General features: G+C 36.6%; 4 protein-coding genes and 1 non-coding gene across 7 annotated transcripts; 1 reads left to right on the forward strand and 4 right to left on the reverse strand.

Moving 5' to 3' along the window:
* Positions 1 to 1,965: 1,965 nt before the first annotated feature.
* On the reverse strand, positions 1,966 to 4,079 carry LOC119080425 (GRIP1-associated protein 1-like). Its single transcript, XM_037188775.1, has 2 exons — positions 3,868 to 4,079; positions 1,966 to 3,781 (listed from the first exon to the last, which is right to left on the reverse strand). The coding sequence occupies exons 1-2, from the start codon at positions 3,921 to 3,923 to the stop codon at positions 2,002 to 2,004; spliced, it is 1,836 nt and encodes a 611-aa protein (XP_037044670.1). The 5' UTR covers positions 3,924 to 4,079; the 3' UTR covers positions 1,966 to 2,001.
* Positions 4,080 to 5,902: 1,823 nt separating this feature from the next.
* Positions 5,903 to 8,704, forward strand: LOC119080457 (histone acetyltransferase KAT8-like). 2 transcript variants are annotated; one of them, XM_037188825.1, is made up of 6 exons: positions 5,903 to 6,191; positions 6,306 to 6,611; positions 6,771 to 6,966; positions 7,531 to 7,721; positions 7,787 to 8,135; positions 8,204 to 8,704. In XM_037188825.1, the coding sequence occupies exons 2-6, from the start codon at positions 6,378 to 6,380 to the stop codon at positions 8,566 to 8,568; spliced, it is 1,335 nt and encodes a 444-aa protein (XP_037044720.1). In that variant the 5' UTR covers positions 5,903 to 6,191; positions 6,306 to 6,377; the 3' UTR covers positions 8,569 to 8,704. The 2 variants fall into 2 exon arrangements, with proteins under 2 accessions (XP_037044720.1, XP_037044722.1); XM_037188827.1 differs by having other exon boundaries at positions 5,938 to 6,191; positions 6,344 to 6,611.
* Positions 8,705 to 9,990: 1,286 nt separating this feature from the next.
* Positions 9,991 to 11,759, reverse strand: LOC119080446. The gene is made up of 2 exons (XM_037188811.1): positions 10,348 to 11,759; positions 9,991 to 10,276 (listed from the first exon to the last, which is right to left on the reverse strand). The coding sequence occupies exons 1-2, from the start codon at positions 11,677 to 11,679 to the stop codon at positions 10,169 to 10,171; spliced, it is 1,440 nt and encodes a 479-aa protein (XP_037044706.1). The 5' UTR covers positions 11,680 to 11,759; the 3' UTR covers positions 9,991 to 10,168.
* A 6,130-nt stretch (positions 11,760 to 17,889) lies between these two features.
* Positions 17,890 to 17,962, reverse strand: Trnaf-gaa. Its single transcript has one exon. It is a non-coding gene; the product is annotated as a tRNA-Phe (tRNA).
* A 774-nt stretch (positions 17,963 to 18,736) lies between these two features.
* LOC119080490 (geranylgeranyl pyrophosphate synthase) lies at positions 18,737 to 23,067 on the reverse strand. Of its 2 annotated transcripts, none has more exons than XM_037188883.1 (6): positions 22,862 to 23,067; positions 22,346 to 22,500; positions 22,026 to 22,134; positions 21,699 to 21,959; positions 21,525 to 21,627; positions 18,737 to 20,300 (listed from the first exon to the last, which is right to left on the reverse strand). In XM_037188883.1, the coding sequence occupies exons 1-6, from the start codon at positions 22,925 to 22,927 to the stop codon at positions 20,083 to 20,085; spliced, it is 912 nt and encodes a 303-aa protein (XP_037044778.1). In that variant the 5' UTR covers positions 22,928 to 23,067; the 3' UTR covers positions 18,737 to 20,082. The 2 variants fall into 2 exon arrangements, with proteins under 2 accessions (XP_037044778.1, XP_037044777.1); XM_037188882.1 differs by having other exon boundaries at positions 22,026 to 22,170; positions 22,862 to 23,066.
* Positions 23,068 to 23,071: the final 4 nt, after the last annotated feature.

Consider the following 23,071-nt stretch of genomic DNA (forward strand, 5'->3'; position numbering starts at 1 on the left):
ATAATTTTAAGATCAATCCTGAAATTCTTTTCATCTTGTACTCTTACGACAGATACCCTGTAAAAAATCTTGACTTGACTTTGACTTGACTTGAGTAACCAAAACTTGCTCCTGTGAGCGATCCCATGAGAACATTGGACGTGAGGATTTTGGTTTGATTTGATTGTAAGTCAGACCCTAATCCTCCCTTTTCGTTCTCCTTGATTACATTCAAAGCACACATTAAAACGTCTTCACTCTCCCTGCTCAACTTCCACCTTTCGACCCTTATGTGTGTTCTGAATGATATCAGTGTAGGGCACACCATTCTGGTCTACTATTTTCTTATATACCACAGAGTACTTTCTGTGAGAGAAAAACCGAGAAAAACTGGAAGCAAATGAAATACTCGCTGTTCCGACAGACCGCGCAACGGGAATGCTCTTCTCAACGATTCGTAAAACGCTCCACATGTGTTGGCCACACCACGTAAACAACGACACCTACATGTAGAGGATACGCTCCTCTTAGGAAACGAGCAAGAAACGCTCAAACTCAGAGGCTGCTAAGCCCTTAAACGTTACGGAAAGAACAATTTCTCCAAGCAAGGCAAACGTTCCCTTCAAGCAACGCTAAAGAAAAACTGAAGGTTAACGAATCATAACTTTGAATTTGCAGACGTCGACAACAATTAAAACCAACAACAGACCGAAACTCGAAGCGCTCAACATCACGGAAAGTCTAGAGCAACAACGAACAATTGCAAACCAATTGTACTTGTGTACGTACGAAGAGCGAAAACAAGAATAAGGCTTCTAATCGTACAGGACCATCCGTTAAGCATCTGTTTGCCAAAACTGGTATAACGGCACATCGAAATCAAAAGTGTAAATGCACAAAGAAAAACCGTGAGTTACGACACATTCAGAGAATGGTAGCTGGAAAGCATCAACCATTCATTCTTCAAGTTACATCGCACGTACCGAAAACCGTTAACATATACAAACCGTATCTGCGTCAACTGGAGTCAGAATTTTCTCCAAACCGCGCTGCACTGTGTCCCGAGCGAATCAGTTCAGTATCATTTACGCGGTACAAACCGTATTTGCAACACGTTGACACCAGGACCAGAGCCTTCGTTCATCATCGAGTTTCACTGCTTGACCTGGATACAGCTCCGTTCGATATCCCTCCTGTTAGTTTCCGCATTGGTATTCGGCTTCTATTTCTCGGCATTTTCTTCAAATTCATGAGTTCCATGAATTCCATTGAACAACTTGTCGAGCAAAAATGTTGGTAACCGTCCCGTTTCACCGCCTAAGTCTCCGTCCGTCGAAATTTCATTCGGGAAAAACAACAATCGCTCGCGAGAACAGTCGTACACAATTGTAAACAACTTTAACATCAAACAAACCACAAAAACCAAGAAATAACTTGAAAAACTAAGACAAATTCGACGAGCAAAATTTTTTACGTCCAGCCATTTTCACACCACCTACTACTCCAGATACCCTGTAAAATATCATGCACCAAACCGGGAAAATGTAAGATCCAACAATTTCTATCCGTCCAAAGAACATTCTAAAAGATATTGCCAATTTTTTAGATAATTTGATAGGAAGAATTCGTTGATTTAGATCACTGATGACTCCTTCGATTTGTCTTAGATTTTTTTTTCTCGATTAGATATACGTCCTGTTCATGGGATCGTCAGTTATGTTTCTTTTTCATTGTAATAAGATATTCACCACAGGACAAACAGTGGAAAACGTAGCATAATTGTCGATCCCATCAACGCAACATTGCTCGTGTACTTTCGGCCTAATACGAATAAGATTGGACGATTCGCATTACAGTCTTTTATTTTTGAATTTTTAGCTTCTTTGTTTAACCTGTTATAGATGACAAGCACATGACCAGTATTATTATCGACTCTTTTACTTCCATCTATCAAAGTATTTTTATCTGTTGATTTGAAATCTTGTAGGGGTTGAAGAAAAAAATACTTTATTAAATTAAAACTTATTTTAAATTGTTTACAGCATCCTTAAGCTCTTCGGCTACTTGTTCAAGTTCTGCAATAGCTGCCTCTCGACGCGCCTGGCGCTCCAATTTATCTTTCAGCATTGCATCAGCCTTCAATTGAATGCCTTCATATATGGACTTAGTTTCCGCTTTCAACAACTCGACTACTTTTTCGTTATTCTGACATTTTAATTGATTTTGTTGGATTTCCTCCGTCGTCCTGTCGAGTGTTGCTTGCAGCTGTTGTTGTTGTTGCTCCGACTGGTACTGCGTCTCAACAATTTCGTTTTCCACTTTTCGCAATCGAATTTCCAACGAATGCAGCTGTTTCTTGAGGGCAGATACCTCGTTCTCCACCACAAACAGCTCATTCGAAATGGACGTGACCTGCGATTGAGTTTCATTCACCGATGCATGGACATCAGCCCGACGTGCATTGATGATTTCTCTGACTTGATTGATTAATTCCAATTTGGCTTTTATTTCGGGTTTCGTATCGCTTTCATTGATGAACAGCTGATCTATGGTCAGATCGTCGAATTTAATGCCAATTTGAAGCAATTTTTGCACGACCGCATTAATCGCGTAAATTTTGCTGGTTTTCTGTCTCCTCAGCCGGGCGATTTTGACCTGACTGTCGTCGGCAATCGCTTTCAAAACATTAACGAAATTCTGTTTTTCCTCGAGCAAATGTTTTTTTTGATTGAGATCAGCGATACAGGTTTGTCGGTCATCGGCTGATACGGGTTGATTCTTGATAGTTTCCTTTATCTGGTTCAAGCTATTAATCAGCTCCTTGTTAGTTTTCACCAATTCATTCAGTTCTTCGGAACTTTCTCGAACATCAACAGTTTTCTCGTTGAAAATTGCCAGAACTTTGGCCACCTCCTTTTTCAATTCCTCGCACTTCTTTTGCTGTATCTGCAACAAATGCTCATCTCCGAACGGCACTTCCTGCGATTGCAGCATAGTGAACTCGTTTTGAATACGACCGGTAGAAGCATCAATGTCATCCAATCCGGCCTTAGTATGAATCATCTCACGAATCCATTTCAATTTCCATCCATCGAATTCAGCTGTTTGATCACTCCAAATGGCGAAACCGTTTTTCAAATCACCGACGAAACTAGCGACGAATCGTTGATCGACCAGATTATCCGATTCGGTATCTTTGTATTCGATGTCGTCGGTAATGTTGTCGCCATCATCAATCGCAATAAAGTCGCATAGCCAATCCAAAAATTCCACATTACGGTCGTAAGCAATCGAAACGGTTGGTGCCTTGAACCAGGACTTGTTCATCTGATGTGGATATTCCATAAAATCGACGAAAAGTTTGACATCATCAACGTTGTTATCGTGAATGGTTACTTTACCACCAGCGATACTCTGAGAGAAAAACCGGATTATCTCGACAAATTGTTTCGCAGACATCGACTGCAATCCACCGGGTAAGAACGTTGTTCCGAAATGGTTGCGTACCACTTCGAGAATACGTGCGGCCTGCTCGCTATTGGATTTCTTCAAAGCAGAACTTCTGTTGGTCGAAGCGTTACTTTTGTTGGTCGATGCTGGTGTAAATAACGAGGACAACGATCTCGCAAACGGTGGCCGAACTGGTGTTTCACTAGGCATGCGTGGAGTTGCCGAGTTGCTCCGGGCTCTCTTAGGTATTTGTCGGTTGTAATGTGAAACATTTTCATGTGAAGACGAACGGTTTCGGCTAAGCGAATGCGGTGTGCAAGAATATTTTCGAGGTTGGGCCAGTCGACTGATTCTGTTGATGGAAAAACGAAAATGAATTGAATAAAATAGTACAAAGGCATTGTTCTGCTTTTGTTTCATTCATTTGAGCAATTATACCTGCTTGATGGTTGCGGAACAGCCTTCTCCTTTTCTTGGGTTTTTCGCCGGTCCATGACTTATATCATTGATTTTGTTGATTACAATTATGAAAATTTACAGAACGACGAGAGCAACGTTAACATTTAAAAAAAATTTAGTCGATTCACTGACATACACAAGTAAAGTTGGAGCAGTTGGAGGGAAATTCCGTTTGCTTCGTTCCGTGAATATATCGTACTAGATTTCCATTTTGGCGGTCGGTTGGAATAAAATTTTCAAATGAAGCCAAGTATACAACCAGCCGAACCAGCCACAAATGCCCACAAATCCAATGAACGTCTACACATGAGAGCCATCTGTCAAAATTTTCAGCTCGTTTGAATTAATGTATGAGAATGTCATTTCAACGGATGGTTTTTACTTGAGTTGAGATGTAATTTGAAATTGACGAAGCGGAAGATTAGAGCTTCCGCATCATCACGTGCTTGAAGCGAAGGTTATGAAAGGAAGAAAAGGTAAAGTTACCTACGAAGGCAACAAATTTGTTAAACGCACTCATTACAAATTGTTATTAGGAGGAGAGATGCTAATATGACTGCTGGGGAGTTTCGACGGATTGAGGAAATATGTCGAAGGATTTTGAATTTGGTCTACTGCTCCGCTCAGTATATTACAAGTCAACTTAGAGGTTTTTTTTGTTAATTAAAAACGTTCATATCTGAAAACATTCTTTCCAACACACGATTTTTCAACTTTAACACAGAGAAGAGCATTGAATAAAGAATTATTTATTGATTATTTAGTAATATTAGGTAAGGTAAAAGCAAAATAAAATGATCGAGTCTGGTTTTTGACAATTGAAATTCAATTGTTAAATGCCAGTCTCAATCATTTTATTTTGCTTTCATTTTATTTAAAGGCGAGTACACAGTTTGTGAAAAATGACTGAAAAATCTACACTAGAGAATTTTCTTTTCCACTTTGACGTTTTATTCGTCGTATAGTCTGTTTAAAATCTAGTTGGCGCCACAGAGAAATTTTGAAGCTAGTCTTTGGGATGAACTCAAAAGTGTCTTAACGGTTCTTTCAGAGCGTTGCCCAGAACAGCAGAAGCAGAACCCATCGCTTCCACAAAGCATTTTCTCACCTCAAGTTTCAGTTTTCACTGCCTTTTTTTAAATACTCTTTTAGGTACACTCGGTTTGCGGCCTCCAGTACAGATCTAGCGCCTAAAAAAGCATATCAATAACGAAAGTTTTGCTTTTTGTCACTGAGTTGAGAAAGACAACTGCCAAGTGTGCTATGTAGAAGTTGCTAGCTTCGCAAATTGCTCTATATGGTGTTTATCGGACTCGTATTCGAAATTTCAGAACTAGTGTGTCAATTAATATGTGTTTCCCCGTACTTCGAGTCCTCTGTCAAACAGCATCGTTTCTGGGAAGAGTCCGTGATAATTTTCACATAAATTGATGTTGATTACGGTGGCCTCACAGTCATCCGTTTCCATGCCGTTTTGCCTCCGTGTACGTCATTTCAAAAAATTACTCTATTGTATGATATGCCAACTTTCATGTACATGGAGGCATAACAGAATGAAAACTGTTGACTGTGAATTCAGACTTATACAAAAATTAATAGAGTGTTATGATGAAAGAGAAGAAGATATTTTGACAAGACCCCAAGGCAAGTTAAAATAAACTGGTCTTCTGTCCTCTCGCTCTCAACGTACCACGTTGAAAGAGAAGCGAATACTTTGACAAGTACCCTAAGGCAAGTTATAATAGTCATAACAGTCTATAGACTGTTATGATCAGAGCGAGAGAGCCGAAGACTAGTTATTATAACTTGCCTTGGGGTACTTGCCAAAGTATTTGCTTCTCTTTCAACGTGGAACGTTGAAAGCGATAGGACAGAAGACAAGTTTATTTTAACTTGCCTTGGGGTACTTGTCAAATCTTCTTCTCTTTCATCATAACACTCTATAATGTGATCAATGGTAAGTACTAGATTCAGTGGCAGCAAAATATTTTTATTATTGACACCAAATTCTATTACGTTACCAAGAAGCCACTCACTTCACGCCGCTCACAGCGATATTATAAAAAAAAATAAGGAAACATGGCCGAAAAATTCATTGGCTTTTAATTTATTGTAAAATATTTCGCAATTTGCTTGTGTAATTTCATAATAATTTTCATTTCTGGCTATTCAAATGAAGTTACTGTGAAGGTAGAGCTGAAAAAAAGTGAAATTGTGGCGAAAGAACTGTAAATTTCGTCAAAAATTGACAATAAAAATTAACAAAACAAAGTTTTAAGAGGGGTGTTCACCAATATCAGCCGGTACGACAATATTTGCTGAATTGAATCGATTTTCAATGAACAGTGAAACTGGAAATTAGTTTTTTTCGTCAGTCGAATCGCATGCATAGCATTGAACCACGAATTCCATTGCAGATTGGCATACTTCAACATTTATTTAAAGCAGAAAACGGTCAAACCGCAGTGAACAAAACCCCACTTTCCCAAATGAAGAATCCATCGATTACATCGCAAAATGCCGCGGCACCGGTACAACCCGAAAAGATCGATTCCATCGAGAATGAGGATGGAATTACAATCGGTGAAACGTATCTCGTCCGCCGTGCTGATTCGTCAGTGTGTCAGGCACAGGTTATCCAAGCACGAATGAGCGAATTTGGATATTATGAATATTACGTTCATTATGTGGGACTGAATCGCCGACTCGACCAATGGGTTCAGGTAAATAATTATTTCGATCAATGAAATTAGGAGCCGAGCAAAGGTGCCATCGTAGGCGATTTGTTATTTAACAGTTTCACTGAAAATTCAACATCTACCTCTAAAATACCCGATATTCAATTGATAGTTGAAATTAAATCTAGTTTCGTTGATTAACAGCGAGCCCAATTGCTGTCGTCACCATCCCCCGAATCACTAGAATCTCCACAAACAATTCGTGTTAGCACGGACGGCCCATCTATGGATCAAATGACGGACGACAGTTCCGATAGGAAAATAACGAGAAACCAAAAACGACGTCACGATGAAATCAATCACGTTCAGAAAACGTATGCAGAAATGGATCCGACAACGGGTAAGGTTTTGAATTTTTAGTACAGGTAACAAGTTGGATGACTCTCGTTTCATTAGTACTTTATACCATCGTAAAGGTAAAACGGTTTATTAACGTCACGAGTTCAGTCATCCAATTTAATCGTGTGAGTTGTGCTTCCTGCCAGTGTGCTCTGTTGAGTGATATCGATATTTTCGAATTGAAGTGTTAGTACTTCGTCAGAGTACAATAAAAATTTAAAATTAAAAAAACGCTAAAACCGTTCACCTAATGAGTGTTGCGAACCTCTCAAAATGGTCACTGACAAATTGCCTCCCACAGTATTCAAAAAGTTTACCTACCGATGCTACCGATCCTACTTCTTCTGAAGTACCGATCCCAAAAATCGATTATTATTATTGGCACGCGTGTGGTAGTGGTAAAACTGAAAAAAGACTTACAAAGAGTTTTGATTGTTTTTGTGGATCAGCTGAAAAACAGCTGAAGAAAATTCGTGCTGAAATTTCACTGGCCTCGAACTGTAGTCCCTTCGCAAAAAGAAAGTGTTTCTAAGGCATACACAACTAATTCTACGATTATTTACAGCTGCATTGGAGAAAGAACACGAAGCCATTACTAAAGTCAAATACATCGACACCCTCAGAATTGGTCACTTCGAAATCGAAACGTGGTATTTCTCACCGTACCCCGAAGAATATGGCAAAGTGAAGACATTGTACTTGTGCGAATACTGTCTGAAATACATGAAATTGGAAAAATCGTTCAAAAGCCACCAGGTAAATATTTTTGCGATAAATTTCGTTCGATCTAAATTCTCATACTCTATCCTTGTCACGCTCAGTCGAATTGCACTCAACGTCAACCACCGGGAAATGAAATTTATCGCAAAGGAACAATCTCGATATTCGAAATAGACGGACGAGATCATAAGATCTACTGTCAGACATTGTGTCTGATGGCCAAATTGTTCCTGGACCACAAAACGCTGTACTACGACGTGGAGCCGTTTTATTTCTACGTTTTGTGCGAAATTGACAAACAAGGTTATCACATTGTCGGCTATTTCTCGAAAGAAAAGGAATCGCCAGATGGTAACAATGTCGCTTGCATTCTCATATTACCTCCATACCAGCGGAAAGGATACGGCAAATTACTGATTGCCTTCAGTTACGAATTGTCTCGTCGTGAGGGTAGGTTTATTTTCCGATCAAAATGTCTGACCAAAATTTGTTATCATAACTTTCCGCCTAATCTGTAGGTATTGTGGGAAGTCCGGAGAAACCGCTATCCGATTTGGGTAGGTTGAGCTATCGCAGTTACTGGGCGTATACATTATTGGAATTGATGAAGGAATGTAGAACGACCACACAATCGATTAGGGAATTAAGTGAACTTAGTGGCATAACGCAGGAGGACATCATTTACACGCTGCAGAGCATGAAAATGGTGAAATACTGGAAGGGTCAACACATCATCTGCGTGACACCGAAAACGGTAAACGATCATCTGCAGTTACCGCAATTCAAGCGACCGAAACTCATGATCGATCCGTTGTATCTGCGATGGACACCGCCGAAGCGAAACACTTTGGTGAAGCCGAACAAAAAGATGTTGATCAATTGAATGTTAACTTCGTTGGGATGAGGAGATCATTGAATTCCTATCGCAGCAATTTAGACAATTAGCAGAATGTGCTTTTTATACGTGAAAATTTCCAATGGTCTTGTTATGATTTAGTAAATGTGGCCACCAGCAAAAATTGTAATGTGCGTTTGATTTTGAGAGAATTTGAACCAAAAATTGTCGTGATGTGGGATGCACTACAGAAATGAATTCAACAGCAAAAGCAAAGAAAATTTCCAGCGTAAAAAGTAAGTTTCAAGTTTTCTTCTAATTGCGGGTTCCGATTATGAGGAACTTTAATTTACATTTTTGTCGGACTCAAATATCTCTCGAAAAGAAATTTTCGCGAAATCGCGAAATTTTTTCAGAAATAATTTGAATACCGCGAAATCGCGTCTTCCCTGACGAAAGAAGTCTTTTCGGTTACCGGGAAATTTTGACTCGGTTACCAGGAAGAAAACGATCTACTTTTCATATCTTACTAATGTTATCGGCTAGACGAAAATATGAAGACATTATACGCACTACTGTACTCACATTGGGAAAAACCTTCAGATAATGACTGATTTAACGACCCAAATCGTCTCACCGTGTAAAATTTCTCTACATTATGCTTCTTACATACCAAAGAGTCATACGTTCATAAAAAATGGAGTAAAAGATTTGAAATCCACTTGGCTATTCTTAGATAGTCTTCTTGAAAGTGCTTCAATCAAATGAAGTAATAGATCCAATAGTATACAACTGCTGAAATGATTGCCGTCTGTGAAATGTTTTAACATGATTTTCTGAATAAATTCTATTGTTTTGAATTGATATTTTTGTTGCCAAATAGTCCAACAAATCCTTTAGAATGATGCGTTGAGTTATTCTTATTATAAAAGGAGTACAAGTTTTTGTAAGCGAGCACAAATCCATCGAAGCCAATGAATTGATTTAAGAGATTTTTTGGAGACAATCGTCATTCCACTTCAGTAGTTACGCCCGGCAGAATGTATCAGTTCAGTTGGATAGTTGGACATGAACAATCACATTGTCATCGGTCTGAAAATAGAAATTTTACTCTTAACGGCATAGTGTATTTGTTGCGTCAAAATTTCTATTAGATGATCTATGACTTAGCGACGCTATAGTCTAGTCGATATGATAATTTTGTTTGATTGAAAAACGGAAACTATTAGGAAAAGTGCGAATTTGCAGTTGATAACATTGCGTTGTTTTCCGATCTGAAAAATGAAAATTCGACCTAAGATTTTCGCCGTTGCTGATTGTCGCATGACGGTACGGCACGTCCTCGATTCATTTCTGTGTGGCAATTTCTATAATCTTACAGCAATCAGTTCTTCTGTAGATTGTAACGGATAGTAAACCTTATACACTTACGTCAGGATGGAGTGTCTTTTGTGGCAGTTACGAACTGAAGTTATTTTAACAAAATTTATTTCTATCGATTTGGTTGTACAAAAATAGTATAAAAAAAACGCTCAATGCAAATTTTGGTCCTGTATTGGTTGATGAGCGACAACGAAGACTTTGCACAAGTGATGCTTTTGTTGTTATTTTAATTACAATAACACAAGGGGAGGGATTTTAGCTCCATCTATTCTGTCTTCGGCTCCTCAACTGGTGGAATTGGTTCTTCTGGAGGTGGTGCACCAACATCACCGGCACCTTGTGGTTGTTCGTCGTCCTGAGGTGAGCCGACCAACTATGAAAAACAAATAGAATTGATGTTAGTTTGTGCTACAAAGTGTTGAATTGAAACTAAAATTCTCTTACCCATGGAGTCAACCAACTGCCCTTGTTCCATCTCTTTCTGAAGTCATTTGCCCGATAATTTTTAGCTAATTGATTTGGTAACAAGGCTGCCCTGGCTGCAGCAATATTTTTGGCAAATTGTGTGTCAATGGGAATTGGCGATAATGGATTGATCGGTAGGAATGGAACGGCTGGGTTGCTTGCTGCGCCAACATCTTTATCGAATTTGTTGAATGGATTGAATTTTAATGGCGATGCTGGTTTAGCTGGTGATGGTAAAGGTGCTGGTGCTGGAGAAAATTTTGATCGTAAATCAGCAGCTTTCTTTTGTGCAGCAGCGATAGTCAAATTGATTTTTTCATTCATTTCGGCACGAACAGCGTCCCATGCGTTTTGAATTTCGGTACTGGATGGAATACTATCAAGAATTTTACGCATCTTTGGCAAAGGTGCTGGTGGTGCTGGAGGCGCTGCTGCTGCAACAGTGTCATCTACAGCAGGCTCTGGAATTGGCTCCTCAGCATCTCGTTTGTACATATAACTGTCATCGTCCAAACTGGGATATTCTGAAATGTCCTGGTTTACATCAATGATGTGTCTTTTGATATTTGTGCGGTCAACAGCATCACTTGATACAGGCAGGTTATAATTGTCGTTTTGGGAGTTGGTATGTGTATCATCAACTCCTGATTTTTCCATATTTTCTGTGTTTCCTTCGAAATGAATATTCTCGTTGTTTGTGATATCCTCATTGGTTGTAATTTCCTCGTTGAATATAACCTCCTCGTTTGTTGTAATATCCTTGTTGATGGCTTCAATTTTCACTGGCTTAACGTCTGCAACTTTTGATTCTGTTTTTTGTGCAACAATAACATGAACTATTGGACTATCACTTAAATGTGTAGCTGCATCTCCGACCATTGGCGACGTGAGAACTTCATCCTTTTGTCGAATTTCGTTGGGCTTGTAGATGCTGATTGTGCTTCGTTTCTTTTGATTCGATTCGGACGATTGAACACAAACCTCTTCATCTGGATTCGCGTACAGTAAGCTTCGAACCATGCGATTTGCATTGGGACCCTGGATCAGGACTTCGAATGGTAGTTCCAATTTTTTGCAATTACTTTTCATCGTGTTCACACATTCTGCGTCGCCGTCGGCAGCACTGTTACATTCGCACAGACATTCATCACCACAGTAATATCCAGCACAGCCACAGAATCCGCACAATTTTTTGCATTTAGCTGCATTTTCACTTTCGACACTTGTATCGGACACCGGGACAGATTGTACTGTCGATATAATCGTACACGTTACAACCGAAAACAGTAAAATAATTTGAAATTTTCCCATTATTTTAATTGGTTCAATTAATTACGTTATCAACACTTAAAGACCGTTTTGATTGAGTTAGTTCACTGATAAGCTAGTAATTAAAGACCGTGCTTTTATACAAAACGTTTTTCGACTGTGCAGGTAATCAAAAGCATTCAAAATTGTTATGTTGATGCTTCGGTTGTTGTTGTTCTGGCGTTTGTTGATGCTGATGGCTCAAATAGGAAATGTTAAACACAAGCAATTTTTAAAATAAACTCTTTGCTGTGTAGACAGAACATTTGGCTGTTTGTTTTGTTTTTAAACCAAAATAAATTCAGCCTTCAAAGTCATTTATGTTGCATTGGTAATACGATTTCATTTTTCGTCTAAAATAATGATTCATGTGCAATCAATGGTGTATTAGACAAAAGTTTTTTCTTATCAATTTTCGGGCTGTGTTTCCAGATCGACAGATTCGACATCTTTTGAAGAAATCCATGTTTCATCAGAGTTAAACGTTAGAAGGTTCGAAGAAAACGTTTTCTTGAGCTTAAAGCTTTTTAAAAAGCGTCCGGCACGAGCAAGAAATTATTTATGTAGGTAAGTAGCGTCGGACAAGCGAAACAATCGCATGTGGTTTAGCTAAAACCAACATTATTTTGTTAATGAAACCTACTTCTTTTATGAGAAAAAGATCGAATTATTAGCAGTTTATTGATAGGTGATAGGTTGAACCTTCAAATTTATTTTAAAGTAACATTCACAGTCACAAAGAAAAGAAGCATACAGAGCGGGAAAGTATATAGTGTCATCATCATGACTGTTATACCAAAGGTTAGGTTACGCTTCGCTAAAATAGGTAAGACTATGATTAGAAACACCTAGATTGTTTAGATTTAAAACTAAAAGAAACTTTCGAATAAAAACCAGTTCTGATTGATAATTGTGTCAAAGCAAAGTGATAAAGTTATATATACCGTTCTATATTCAACATTACTTCGCTCTCTATCGCGATCAAATAATATTACATCTCAATTGCTTGTGTTAATTTACCTTCGATTTTCTGATAGAAATCTGTAGTTCTAGCCTAAAATTTTCTTAAAATTTTAGAAACGGCAGATGTATTTACATATCATGATTAAGTCTACTACTTCTTCTGTTCAAAGTTTTGCTACATATATAAGAACACGATAACAGAAGACAGGCCTCTCACACCTCCTTATTTCCTTATTTTTCCTTATTTTTATAGAAACCTCCTTATTCCTCCTTATTTTATTAAAAAAATCCTTATTTTCCTTATTTTTCGCAAATTTCATCGACGGAAATCAAAATTAGGGAAAAAAAAATTCGCTGCGCGGCAACATAACAATTTTAATTTATTAACACAAAGAACTCTAATAGTACACTCGCTATGGTCTATGGAACAAGGCGTGTGAATGGGTAGGTCGACAAAAGGTTATTGCTGGAATCGATGGCAAATAGGTCACTGATAAAGAATAGTATGGGTGATAAGCTTGATTTATGGTTATTCTCGGGTTATGGACATCCTAACCTGAAAAATTGTGTTTTTTCACATATTTGACATCGCCTAGTGGAAAGTAGTACAAATTAAATGGTAGTTTCTTCGGCAATTCGTCAGAGTATTTTATTCTGCACAAAACTCTCCATACAAGTCAATTCGCTAAAAAGGGTGGTGAGTACCAAAATCGAATTTTTCTCATTTTTCGATAGATTTGAGCATTAAAACTTCAGACGTCAACGGCTCATCGTTAGATAATTAATGACCGGCTTAACATATATTTTTGTAGTTCCACACTGTCTCTCGGCTCGAGAGTCTCGAGTAGGTAGAACTATTTGATTTAACATGTTTTTCCAATTCATTCAGTTTTAGCCTTACTTACACTTACTTCTTTCAAATTTATACTTTCACCAATTTATTATTTTTTCGAAATTCGAACGGCATAACCAACAACAGCTTTTGCAGTTAACGAGATCAAAATCTAATCCAGCAAGTTTTTAAACTTGAGGGTGGGGTCAAGTAAGAATTCACGTCGTAAGTACGTTTTAAATTTCAAAAATTTGTCGCATCGAAAACTGATTGAAAACTGCCACCCTACAAAAACGATAGGTACGTCAAAATAAACAGTGATACGTTCGTTTTATTTTGAATTTTGAAGCGTGCTTACAGTGATAATTGGTGAAGCTAAGCTTTGCTAAGAATTTGATTCAAGCCTTAAACGCGCCCAAAATATTCAAATTTTCATCGTGATGAAAGTTAATTTTACGATACAACTTTACAAGAACGATACTACAAAATAACATGCGTTTTATTTTAAAGTTGAGGCGGACTTCCGATGCTATAATTGCTGTATCTTAGAATAATTTCGATTTTTATCGAAAAATTTCTCCTCATTTTTCCTTAATTTCAACTAACAATTTCCTTATTTCTCCTTATTTTTGTGCTAAAACCTCCTTAATTCCTTAATAAGGAGTCCAAATTTAGAGTGAGAGGCCTGCAGAAGATCATCGTCTATTTTTGTCGTTGCTGTGGATTACATATGATTAGCCGTTTCTGAAAGGTTTATTGTTCAGAAGGGGTCAGATCAACCAGAATTTACCATAAACCTAATTTGTCCTGGACCTGGCCTGAAATGACCGGAGATATCAACGTGCTGGAATTATAGAAATCAGTCATCTAACAATTTAAAAGTTTTCGTCTACATGTTCTATATTTGAAACATATTTTGATTAATAGATATTGATTGTGAATTACCACATATTGGCCACATAGTACAGAAATTTAGGCTGAATAACTGAAACAGAGATTTTATGTTATCCAGCTGTGGGAGAGAATCTTTTCTTTCTACAGAAAATTTTAATAACTTCTAATTTATCTGCTATCGACAGCAAAGACGAAAACAAACGGTAACAAATGAATTAAAAGACAGTGTATCAAACTCAAAAATTAATTAGTACCTTAAACAAAAAGAGTAACAGCTTAAATACATAGCGACACATCTGGCGTTTGAAACGTTAAAAAAGCGGGAGAATAATATTGAATGAAAAACGTCTTCAATAATACGTTTATTGTCTTGGAGATATTTATTGTGTAAAAAAATTCCATTAATTAGAAATGCTGTTCAAATATTGACTTCTCGTGTAGCTGGACAGACAAAATTTATACGCAAAAATGTGACGTTAAGTGAACTTTACTACACGGTGGCGAAACGTTACCTCAAAGTTTTGAGTAAAACTTCCATCCTCGGCTTCGACTCGAAACGGTACATTTAACACAAGATTTTTTTTTCCTTTTGTAAGTTCAATTGCTAAGGAATGTATACTATGAATTTGTTGTATTATAATTGAAACTTAGAAAATATAGGAAAACAATACCTCTACCTATATCTCACATCAACAGTATCAACATAATGAAGATTAATCATTTTTTAGAAAAGTTGTTTTATTTTACAGAAATATCGAAAAGAAATGCTAAAAACAGCGCGAATAATGAGTTATAAATGAATACTCATCATATTAAAATACCTGTACATACTTGAATGGTAATTAGCAGTGAATTTAAATTGGATTGTCTAATATCAGTGCCGGTATTTTTTAACGTTGCAGTAGATTAGATTAAATAGATACTCAATAGATTAGTACATGGTTTTTTTGCGTTGCGCTTTAGCAACAGCACCTAGCGTTACATTTATGGGTGTCCTTTTGTATACTTATACTGTTGAATTTTAGACTTTAGATGTCCAAACTAACAAAAATTGTAATTAACAACGATCCATTCGATTCCCATACTAAAAATAATCAGAGGAATCCATTGTAACAATTTTATAGTTTCGGCTAAATATGGAATGGCGAAATGTCTGTAGCAATATTTAGCAGGAGTGTAATATTTAGGATGATCGATTCCAGACTTACTTTCTGGATCAGCGTTCTTTGAACAGGTAAAAATCTTTAACAGTCACAACCTTTAATGCTGGCTCTGCTAACTAATTGCTAAAGTTGTAGCAGTTGTTGCCGCTATTCTGACACGGAGAGACAGAACATTAAAGATGTATTACTCATGGCTCTTCCTGTGAGAACACATTCAGAATTACTTTCTGGGTGATTGAAGCAGCATTGACTTACAACTACAATTACAACTACAGAGCAGAAACGGATTCAATGTTTCGTTCATTGTAATGGTGAAGGAGACAAGTCTAATTAGAGCTGAAATTGACCATTTAGCTTTATAACAAACATTTTCTTGGAAATTAGTAAAATATCCGGGAAAACGACCGAAATATGAGTTCGTAGTGAGTGTGACTGACGTGGGTTATTATTTAGACTCTTTATGTTAGTTTATTTCACTGTTACTAATAATTTCATTAACAATACATAATTAATAGGAACGCGAAAAGTCAAAAAAATACTTCATATCACACGTTTATATAGAAAATAGCCTACAAAGATCGAAGTTTGGGTGGTCGTTGTATGTGACAGTCGTGGATATATCATAGTTTTACTTATTTTAGTTCCTTTCACTCTTTTTAAGCACTTAGTAATGAATAACGACACAAAAAGACTTAAAAACGTGGTAAAGAGTGGAAAAATTCTGTCGATTTTAGGTAGTACATAGGGTAGGCTTTCTTTCCATATATAACATGTCATGGAATATGGACACTGTAGCTCGGACACATCGGGGAATCTGGCACACGGTGCCAAACAGGGCCTACTTTTTAGAAACTTTTAGAGAAAATCGAGAAAATTAAGAAACTTTGAGAAATTCAAGAAACTTCGAGAAATTCAAGAAACTTCGAGAAATTCAAGAAACTTCGAGAAATATTTCTTGAATTTCTCAAAGTTTCTTGATTTTCTCGAATTAGAGATATTTCAAGAAATTCCACAAAATTCAAGAAATTCGAGAAATTTCAAGAAACGAATTTCTCGAGTTTCTTGAAGTTTCTCGAATTTCTCGAATTCGAGAAATTTTAAGAAATTCGAGAAAATTCGAGTAATTCAAGAAATTAGTTTCCAAAAAGTAGGCCCTGGCCAAAAGAATGCACTTTTAAACTAAGTTCATTGCTGCAAATGCTTTTTAGCCATGTCATAGATTTAATGACTCCTTTTACAAAATTTTGGTATCGAAAAATCGTGTGCGAGTTCACCTTTTACGTAGTTGAAAAATGCGTTGTTTTAGAACTGTGTGTCAAATTACCCCACGCCTCATGGACTCGGGACAATGATCATTTTTTTCACCTAAAATGGCTGATACTACCGACAGGTCAACATGGACCTGGTGGTATGCATACTCAAATTGTGCGTCTCGTCAAGACCTACAAGCCTAGCAAAAAACTTTACGACCTTTGGTGCCCGATCATGAATGAATTATTTCAAAAGTGGTACTACGTTTTACTCGCAATAGTTAAGCGAATCGAATGAGCTATAACTCAATCCGATCCGTGATCCCTTGTCCCAAACTTGTTCGAAGATTTCGCGATATCGCTCTTAAACATAGGTTCAGAGAACCCAATAACGATGAATGTCTATATCGAGAACAGTAGAGGAAATAAAGATTAATCCTTAAAATTGAAACAGAATTCTATTAAATTTGCAATTTCGAGTTTATTATTACTTTCTGGGATTTATTTACCTTCCGAAAAAAATCAAATAATTTAACTCACTTTATATGCAAAGAACGACACTCATTATTCTGCTCGACCTACGATCAATTCAAGGGCTTTAACTCACGATATATTAAACCGTAACTACTTATTATCATAAACATTATAATTCCTGGTTAATTATCTTGTCACGACCTGTTTCAGTTTATAAAATAGGGCGATCAAATGTTCATGTTGATCCAAGCTAATTAATTTGTCTTGAAATCCAAGTATTTTTAACGCGAAATGTCTGCAAAAGGCTCAATCTTAAATTCTCGAATTAGCTTCAGAGACTATAATTTGCAGATTTTGACCAAATTCTAATACAAATTCATCCAAGAATTCCACCGAAAACGTTTGACTTTCATTTATTTAAATATCTGGCCATCTGTTTGGTAACATAAAATAAATAAGACCGAAAAAAGTCTGATAAAAAAGCAAGCTTCGTGTTAGTAAAAAGAATACGACACAACGCAATTTAAATACTATTGGGTTATCATCATCAATTCCAAACAATTCCATATCTGTGTTATCTTTGCGTTCAAAATTATTGCTGTTCGACCAACACCTTAAATAAATAAAAAAAAAACTTTGCCGAAACCGTGGATTGAACACGGGACATTTAGATCTTCAGTCTAACGCTCTCCCAACTGAGCTATTTCGGCGCATACACATTCTGCGATTAATGTTTTACAAATACAATGATGATTGTCTCTATGGTTATCTTGTTCTTGGTTTCGTATTGGCATTTCTATAGAAATGTGAATCACGAAAGGTGCACAGAGCTAACAACGAAATATCGTATGTTAAATACGACATATGTCTTATCTTATCATGAAATGAAGAAAACCGAAGAAATGGGTTCACCGACCATCGAACGAGGCAATGATAAGAACTGAAAGAATAGGTGACTTAGTCTGGTACAAAATTATGGTAATTATGGTAACAATCGTAAGAAGAAACACTGTGGTGTTGCTTATGCGATTTCATCAGAATCTTTTATAAGATTCGGAACAAGAAGGAATTGGTTCTATATACTAACGTGTTGTATTGTTTGGTTCTCGACAAACAGTTACGATAATTGGGTCTATGTCAACGTCGTATGATATTTGCCTTGAACGGAATGTAGTACAGGTAGTACATTATTGTCAGTATTGACACTGACTTTGTTGCTTGTTTTCATTGTTTCGTTATAAAGTGCAATTCATGCGGGAATTTGTAAAAAGAAAAACAAACAAACACCCCACTTGCTTTTTATTTCTTTATTTGCATTTTTAGTTATTGTTTACTGCTTCTTTTCCGTAACATTTCAATATATAAGTTGATTTATATAGTTCAATGTTAATTTTCTATTGAAAGAAAGTAATAAAAATTGGTATAAGTACCACCTCTTAAAGTCTATCAGTTAAGTAGGTTTTTAAACTTTATATTTTTTTTTAAATTTTATTTTTTGTTCAACCATCGTACATAATAAGTATAGTAAGCCTTAAGCCTTAAACCTTATTTTATTAATAAAAAACAAATAATCACAACATTGACTACTACAGTCTAGGCATTAATAAAAAGTAGTTGGAGGAATATCATGTAACACTTGCGAGAATGTATTCAGCCATTTGCATCACAAATATTCACATTTCGTCGACGGGATTGAGATCAACGTTATTTTTTCTCTTTCTCTCGATAAGATAGCATCACCGTTTAGTGTAAAGTGCAGAGCACTGGTAATTGAATTTTTAGGAACAATTTTACTGTGACTTACGACTGTAGGATGCAATTCAATTTGTAGACATCTCGTCCAGAAATTGTCCTTCACAGTTTTCAGATCAATATATAGAAGAGTTTGTGTAACTTGAATGGTACCTTGCTATCTCGAATGTCATTGTAAAAGACCTTGAACTGTGATAACATTTTACAATTTATTTAGATTTAAGGGCAAGGGAAATAAATAATTTTTCAAGTGTGAGATCTTGAATTGATAAATAAATAACATCACTTCGTGTGCTCAAAATATAAATAAGCCGTGGAGCTTAATCTTTGGCAAGTAAATTTCATGTAACTTGAAAATCCTAAGACTCACCAGATATTTTCCTAAAATTTAAGCATTTTGAGGGAGTGAATTCTTAATCATTATACTTTTTTCGATGTAAAGAAATGTAGTGTTAGTGTTGATGATGCTGGGCCGTAGAAGATTTTGAATTTGGACAGCGGGAGTAAATCGAATTAAGCGCCAGATTTTGAGAGTTTCTGTCGTAGACATTGATAGTGTCGAAAATAACCGATTACTAACGCGATTTCTTCAGCATCAAAAAACCGTACGTTATTCACTGGGAAATCACATGAAAAATTGTAACTGGGAAATAACCATTTCAGAAGCGGCAATCAGACAAGACGGTCTGGGTTTCATGGAAAATCTTTTACTTCGTTTGTTTAACTATTTAGTTTTACTCTAACGGATATGAATGATGAAGTTATTTGGAATTGTAAGTGTTTTGATTACAGTGTTGAATGAGACGAAATTTATAAATTAACCGGCCGTCAGACGGCCAAAGTGTTACACAATTTTCCCCTTCACTTGCATTTCTTTCATTAAATTATTATCTTTGAAACGTTTCGTTGAAAAAAATATTTTTTTTAAATAACAAAAAATTAAAGCGAATTGTTTTGGCCATTTTCGATCCAGCTAAAATGTCGTTAGCATTTCATTATAATACCCAGAGATAATTAGTTTTGACTGATTTTTCGTGTTTGATCCCTTCCCTGCTCATTACAAAAGATATGCTTCACTTCACAGTTCATCGGATCCATCGGAACTTTTCCAACTCAGCAGTTCGTCGAGCAAACCTTCCATAAACGGATTCGGACCGAACAATGCCACTTCTTGACGAGCTTCTTGATCCAATTTGTCCAATATGCCACGAGTGTACTTGAAACTTCCCAATTTGTCCAATAAATTGATGCAATACTTTTTTACTTCAATGTCACGAGTTCGTTGACGCAGAATATCTGTTTTTTTTATTGCAGTTAAGGAAAGGTAATTTTAATAATGAATAATTCGTCACGACGTAGTAAAAAAAAATGGAATTGAAATTAGTTCTTCTATTTGTATTGGCGAAATGTAGCCGATTATGATGTCAATAGACTTGCCAAATATTAGTCAAATTTAAATGAAAGTAAAATACAGAGAACAATGACCGACGACGGCAGCCAAAATGTGGAAATCAATTAGTCGGCTTAAAACGACTGTTTTAAATACCTATTTCAACGCGTCGAAAAAGATTTTTTTTTGAGCATTAAATACCTACAGGGCTTCAATCCTATATAACAACGAAGAGAAGGTAATGCAAACCCTTAGCGGATCACAAGAAATACGGAGGGGTACTTTCCAAAGCATTTAAACACTGAAGGTGATGTAAATACACGAAGACAAGCGGGACTCTAGTTTGAGGTGAATTTTTGGTATATTGATACACATACGTACAGCGTGTTGTAAATATATATGTATTGGCATCAAAGGAAACTCACCCAAAAGTTGGGTCCCGTTATTTCCATGACCCGCTGAGCATTTGTTTTTCATTATTTCAGTGTTTACATACTTTGGTACTCTCGGGTGGTACGTTTGTGTATCGATTCACCACAAACTCACGTCAAACTAGGGTTCCACGTATTTTTGTGGATTTGCATTACCTTCTTCAGTGCTTACATACCTTGGAATTTCGATTGGTAGAATTCAACGATACTTGGTCGCTTTAGGACGTCCACCTTATATTACAGCTACTGACTATACGTCTAAATTTAGGCAAAAACCTCGGGTTTATCGGAGAATGTTTTTGTAAACTTTTTGATAATGTGTTGCATCATCAAACATTTGAGAAATAGTCCAATCTATAGGTACTTAGATTAGCAGCGTACAGCGTCAATTATAACCACATCGAAATATTAGATTAGCCAAAAAATCTTGGATATTTTCTAATAATTATTTCCCGTAATTGTTAGTAAATTGGATTTGATATCATAGAGCTTCCTCATAGGCCAACAGATGGCGCATTATTTATCAATTGACCTAAGTTTATCGACATTTCCGGGATGAATTACAGTCAACCGGTAAATTCGGTCAGTCGATTGATCAGAATCAAAACAGGGCCCATCTGCGCTGCGATATCTACACAAATCTCTACTCCGTAGCTTTTTCGCTTCGCTTCGAATTATGAATTCATTTAAAAAGGATACGTAACACCTGTCGATCTTGCTTCTGATAGTTGACGGCGTGAATGATCGGAAAACTAAACTTCCCTTCGGTCAAGTCTTCACAGAAACTCTTATTTTCGGAGTACTGAAAATATAGAAAAAACAAATTAAATTTCAACCGTTCCACACAGTATCATGATAATCGGCGGAACAAACCTCTTTACAAATTAAGTTACAATAATCATCGCGAATCTGGAAGTAGAGCCCCAAAATGGCGGTCAATTTAGAGAAATCCCTTTTATTATCGCTGAACAATTGCATCAATCGAATGGCCAACATGAACAAACCACCGGTTTTACGAATGGTCATTTGCTGGTACTCCGATTCGGTGGGACATGTGAAATTGTCACGCCAATAGATTTCCATTCCTTGACCACGATGCAATTCCAACAATTGTTCGGTGTAGACTTGTGTTGCCTGTGAATGAAAAATATCCGTTCAGAGTGATGTCCGAGTGATTGTGTTTGTCAAAATGCAACTTACAGACTCATGACCTAATTGTTGCACTTTTTCCAATGCCAAAAAGAAGACATAGTTCGCCGCATTTATTGTACTAGCCACACCATAGATGGAATGGGCTACCGGTACTCCTCTACGAAGAATCGAATTATCTTCAATATCATCGATTCTGAAAAATGAATGAGAAGAAACGAACAACAATGAGCCAACATTCACCAATTGTTACTAAGCAACAAAACATGGAATATAATCTACATAAATCTTTTAGTGATGAGTTATACCAGCTGCTGTGACTTTGTAAATTAACGAAAAGAAATGTGTGTAGAATAAATTAGCAAACTTACAATAAGCTGGAATTGTGCAACATTTGTACAATTTCTCCAATTTTTTTCAATTTATCGTCGGGAATATTGAGCCAATAGTTGAAGGCGATCGCTAGTTTAGCTCGAACATTTTTACCAGGAATTTGTTGAATGTAAACAAATGGTTGTAGCAAAATCTAAAAATAATTATTGATTTTTCATGTTCATGCTACGTTTAAGTGAGGAAAGCGGCTTATTTCGTTGTTTTCATTGGAAACAAATTGTAGAATAAGAAAAAAAGTAAACTTAACGTAAACATTCACTCAAAATCATATAAATAATAATAATAACAGTGCAGTGCAGTGAGAATAAGGTCGTTGGCACGGTACATCATTTCAGAACGAATACCCCATTTAATGAACAATTAACAGACGACCCAATAGTCAATTAATTCCCCAAAAATTACATGATTTTCGTCCTGACAATAATATCGATGACCAACAATAACGAGCTTTCAATTATATCAATTCACGCAAATCATGCAAACAAATAACTTACCCCGTCCTGTTCCTTCTGTTTCGTCCTGTCGCGACATTGTTCTAAGATCGAATTTAGCTCATCCATTTTAGGATTCAGATTTTATTGTTCAACGTTTCTTTCGTTTAACTAATGTTGTCCGCAAACTATGGATTTCAGTAAACCGCAATGCAGTAAAAAAAAAACCTCCTAACTGCTGTCTGGTCGATAATCAACTGATGACAAATGACA

This window comes from Bradysia coprophila, unplaced genomic scaffold (assembly GCF_014529535.1).
Source record: "Bradysia coprophila strain Holo2 unplaced genomic scaffold, BU_Bcop_v1 contig_350, whole genome shotgun sequence".
NCBI classification, from domain to species: domain Eukaryota; kingdom Metazoa; phylum Arthropoda; class Insecta; order Diptera; family Sciaridae; genus Bradysia; species Bradysia coprophila.

Coding starts and splice junctions, on each gene's coding strand:
- LOC119080425 (XM_037188775.1), bottom strand. CDS start 3,923: ATGGACCGGCGAAAAACCCAAGAAAAGGAGAAGGCTGTTCCGCAACCA. Junction 3,782..3,867: donor GTTCCGCAACCATCAAGCAG/GTATAATTGCTC, acceptor TTCCATCAACAG/AATCAGTCGACTGGCCCAAC.
- LOC119080457 (XM_037188825.1), top strand. CDS start 6,378: ATGAAGAATCCATCGATTACATCGCAAAATGCCGCGGCACCGGTACAA. Junction 6,967..7,530: donor AGAAATGGATCCGACAACGG/GTAAGGTTTTGA, acceptor GATTATTTACAG/CTGCATTGGAGAAAGAACAC. Junction 8,136..8,203: donor CGAATTGTCTCGTCGTGAGG/GTAGGTTTATTT, acceptor CCTAATCTGTAG/GTATTGTGGGAAGTCCGGAG.
- LOC119080446 (XM_037188811.1), bottom strand. CDS start 11,679: ATGGGAAAATTTCAAATTATTTTACTGTTTTCGGTTGTAACGTGTACG. Junction 10,277..10,347: donor GCAGTTGGTTGACTCCATGG/GTAAGAGAATTT, acceptor TGTTTTTCATAG/TTGGTCGGCTCACCTCAGGA.
- LOC119080490 (XM_037188882.1), bottom strand. CDS start 22,927: ATGGATGAGCTAAATTCGATCTTAGAACAATGTCGCGACAGGACGAAA. Junction 22,171..22,345: donor TTGCACAATTCCAGCTTATT/GTAAGTTTGCTA, acceptor TTCATTTTTCAG/AATCGATGATATTGAAGATA. Junction 21,628..21,698: donor GTAACTTAATTTGTAAAGAG/GTTTGTTCCGCC, acceptor CTATATTTTCAG/TACTCCGAAAATAAGAGTTT.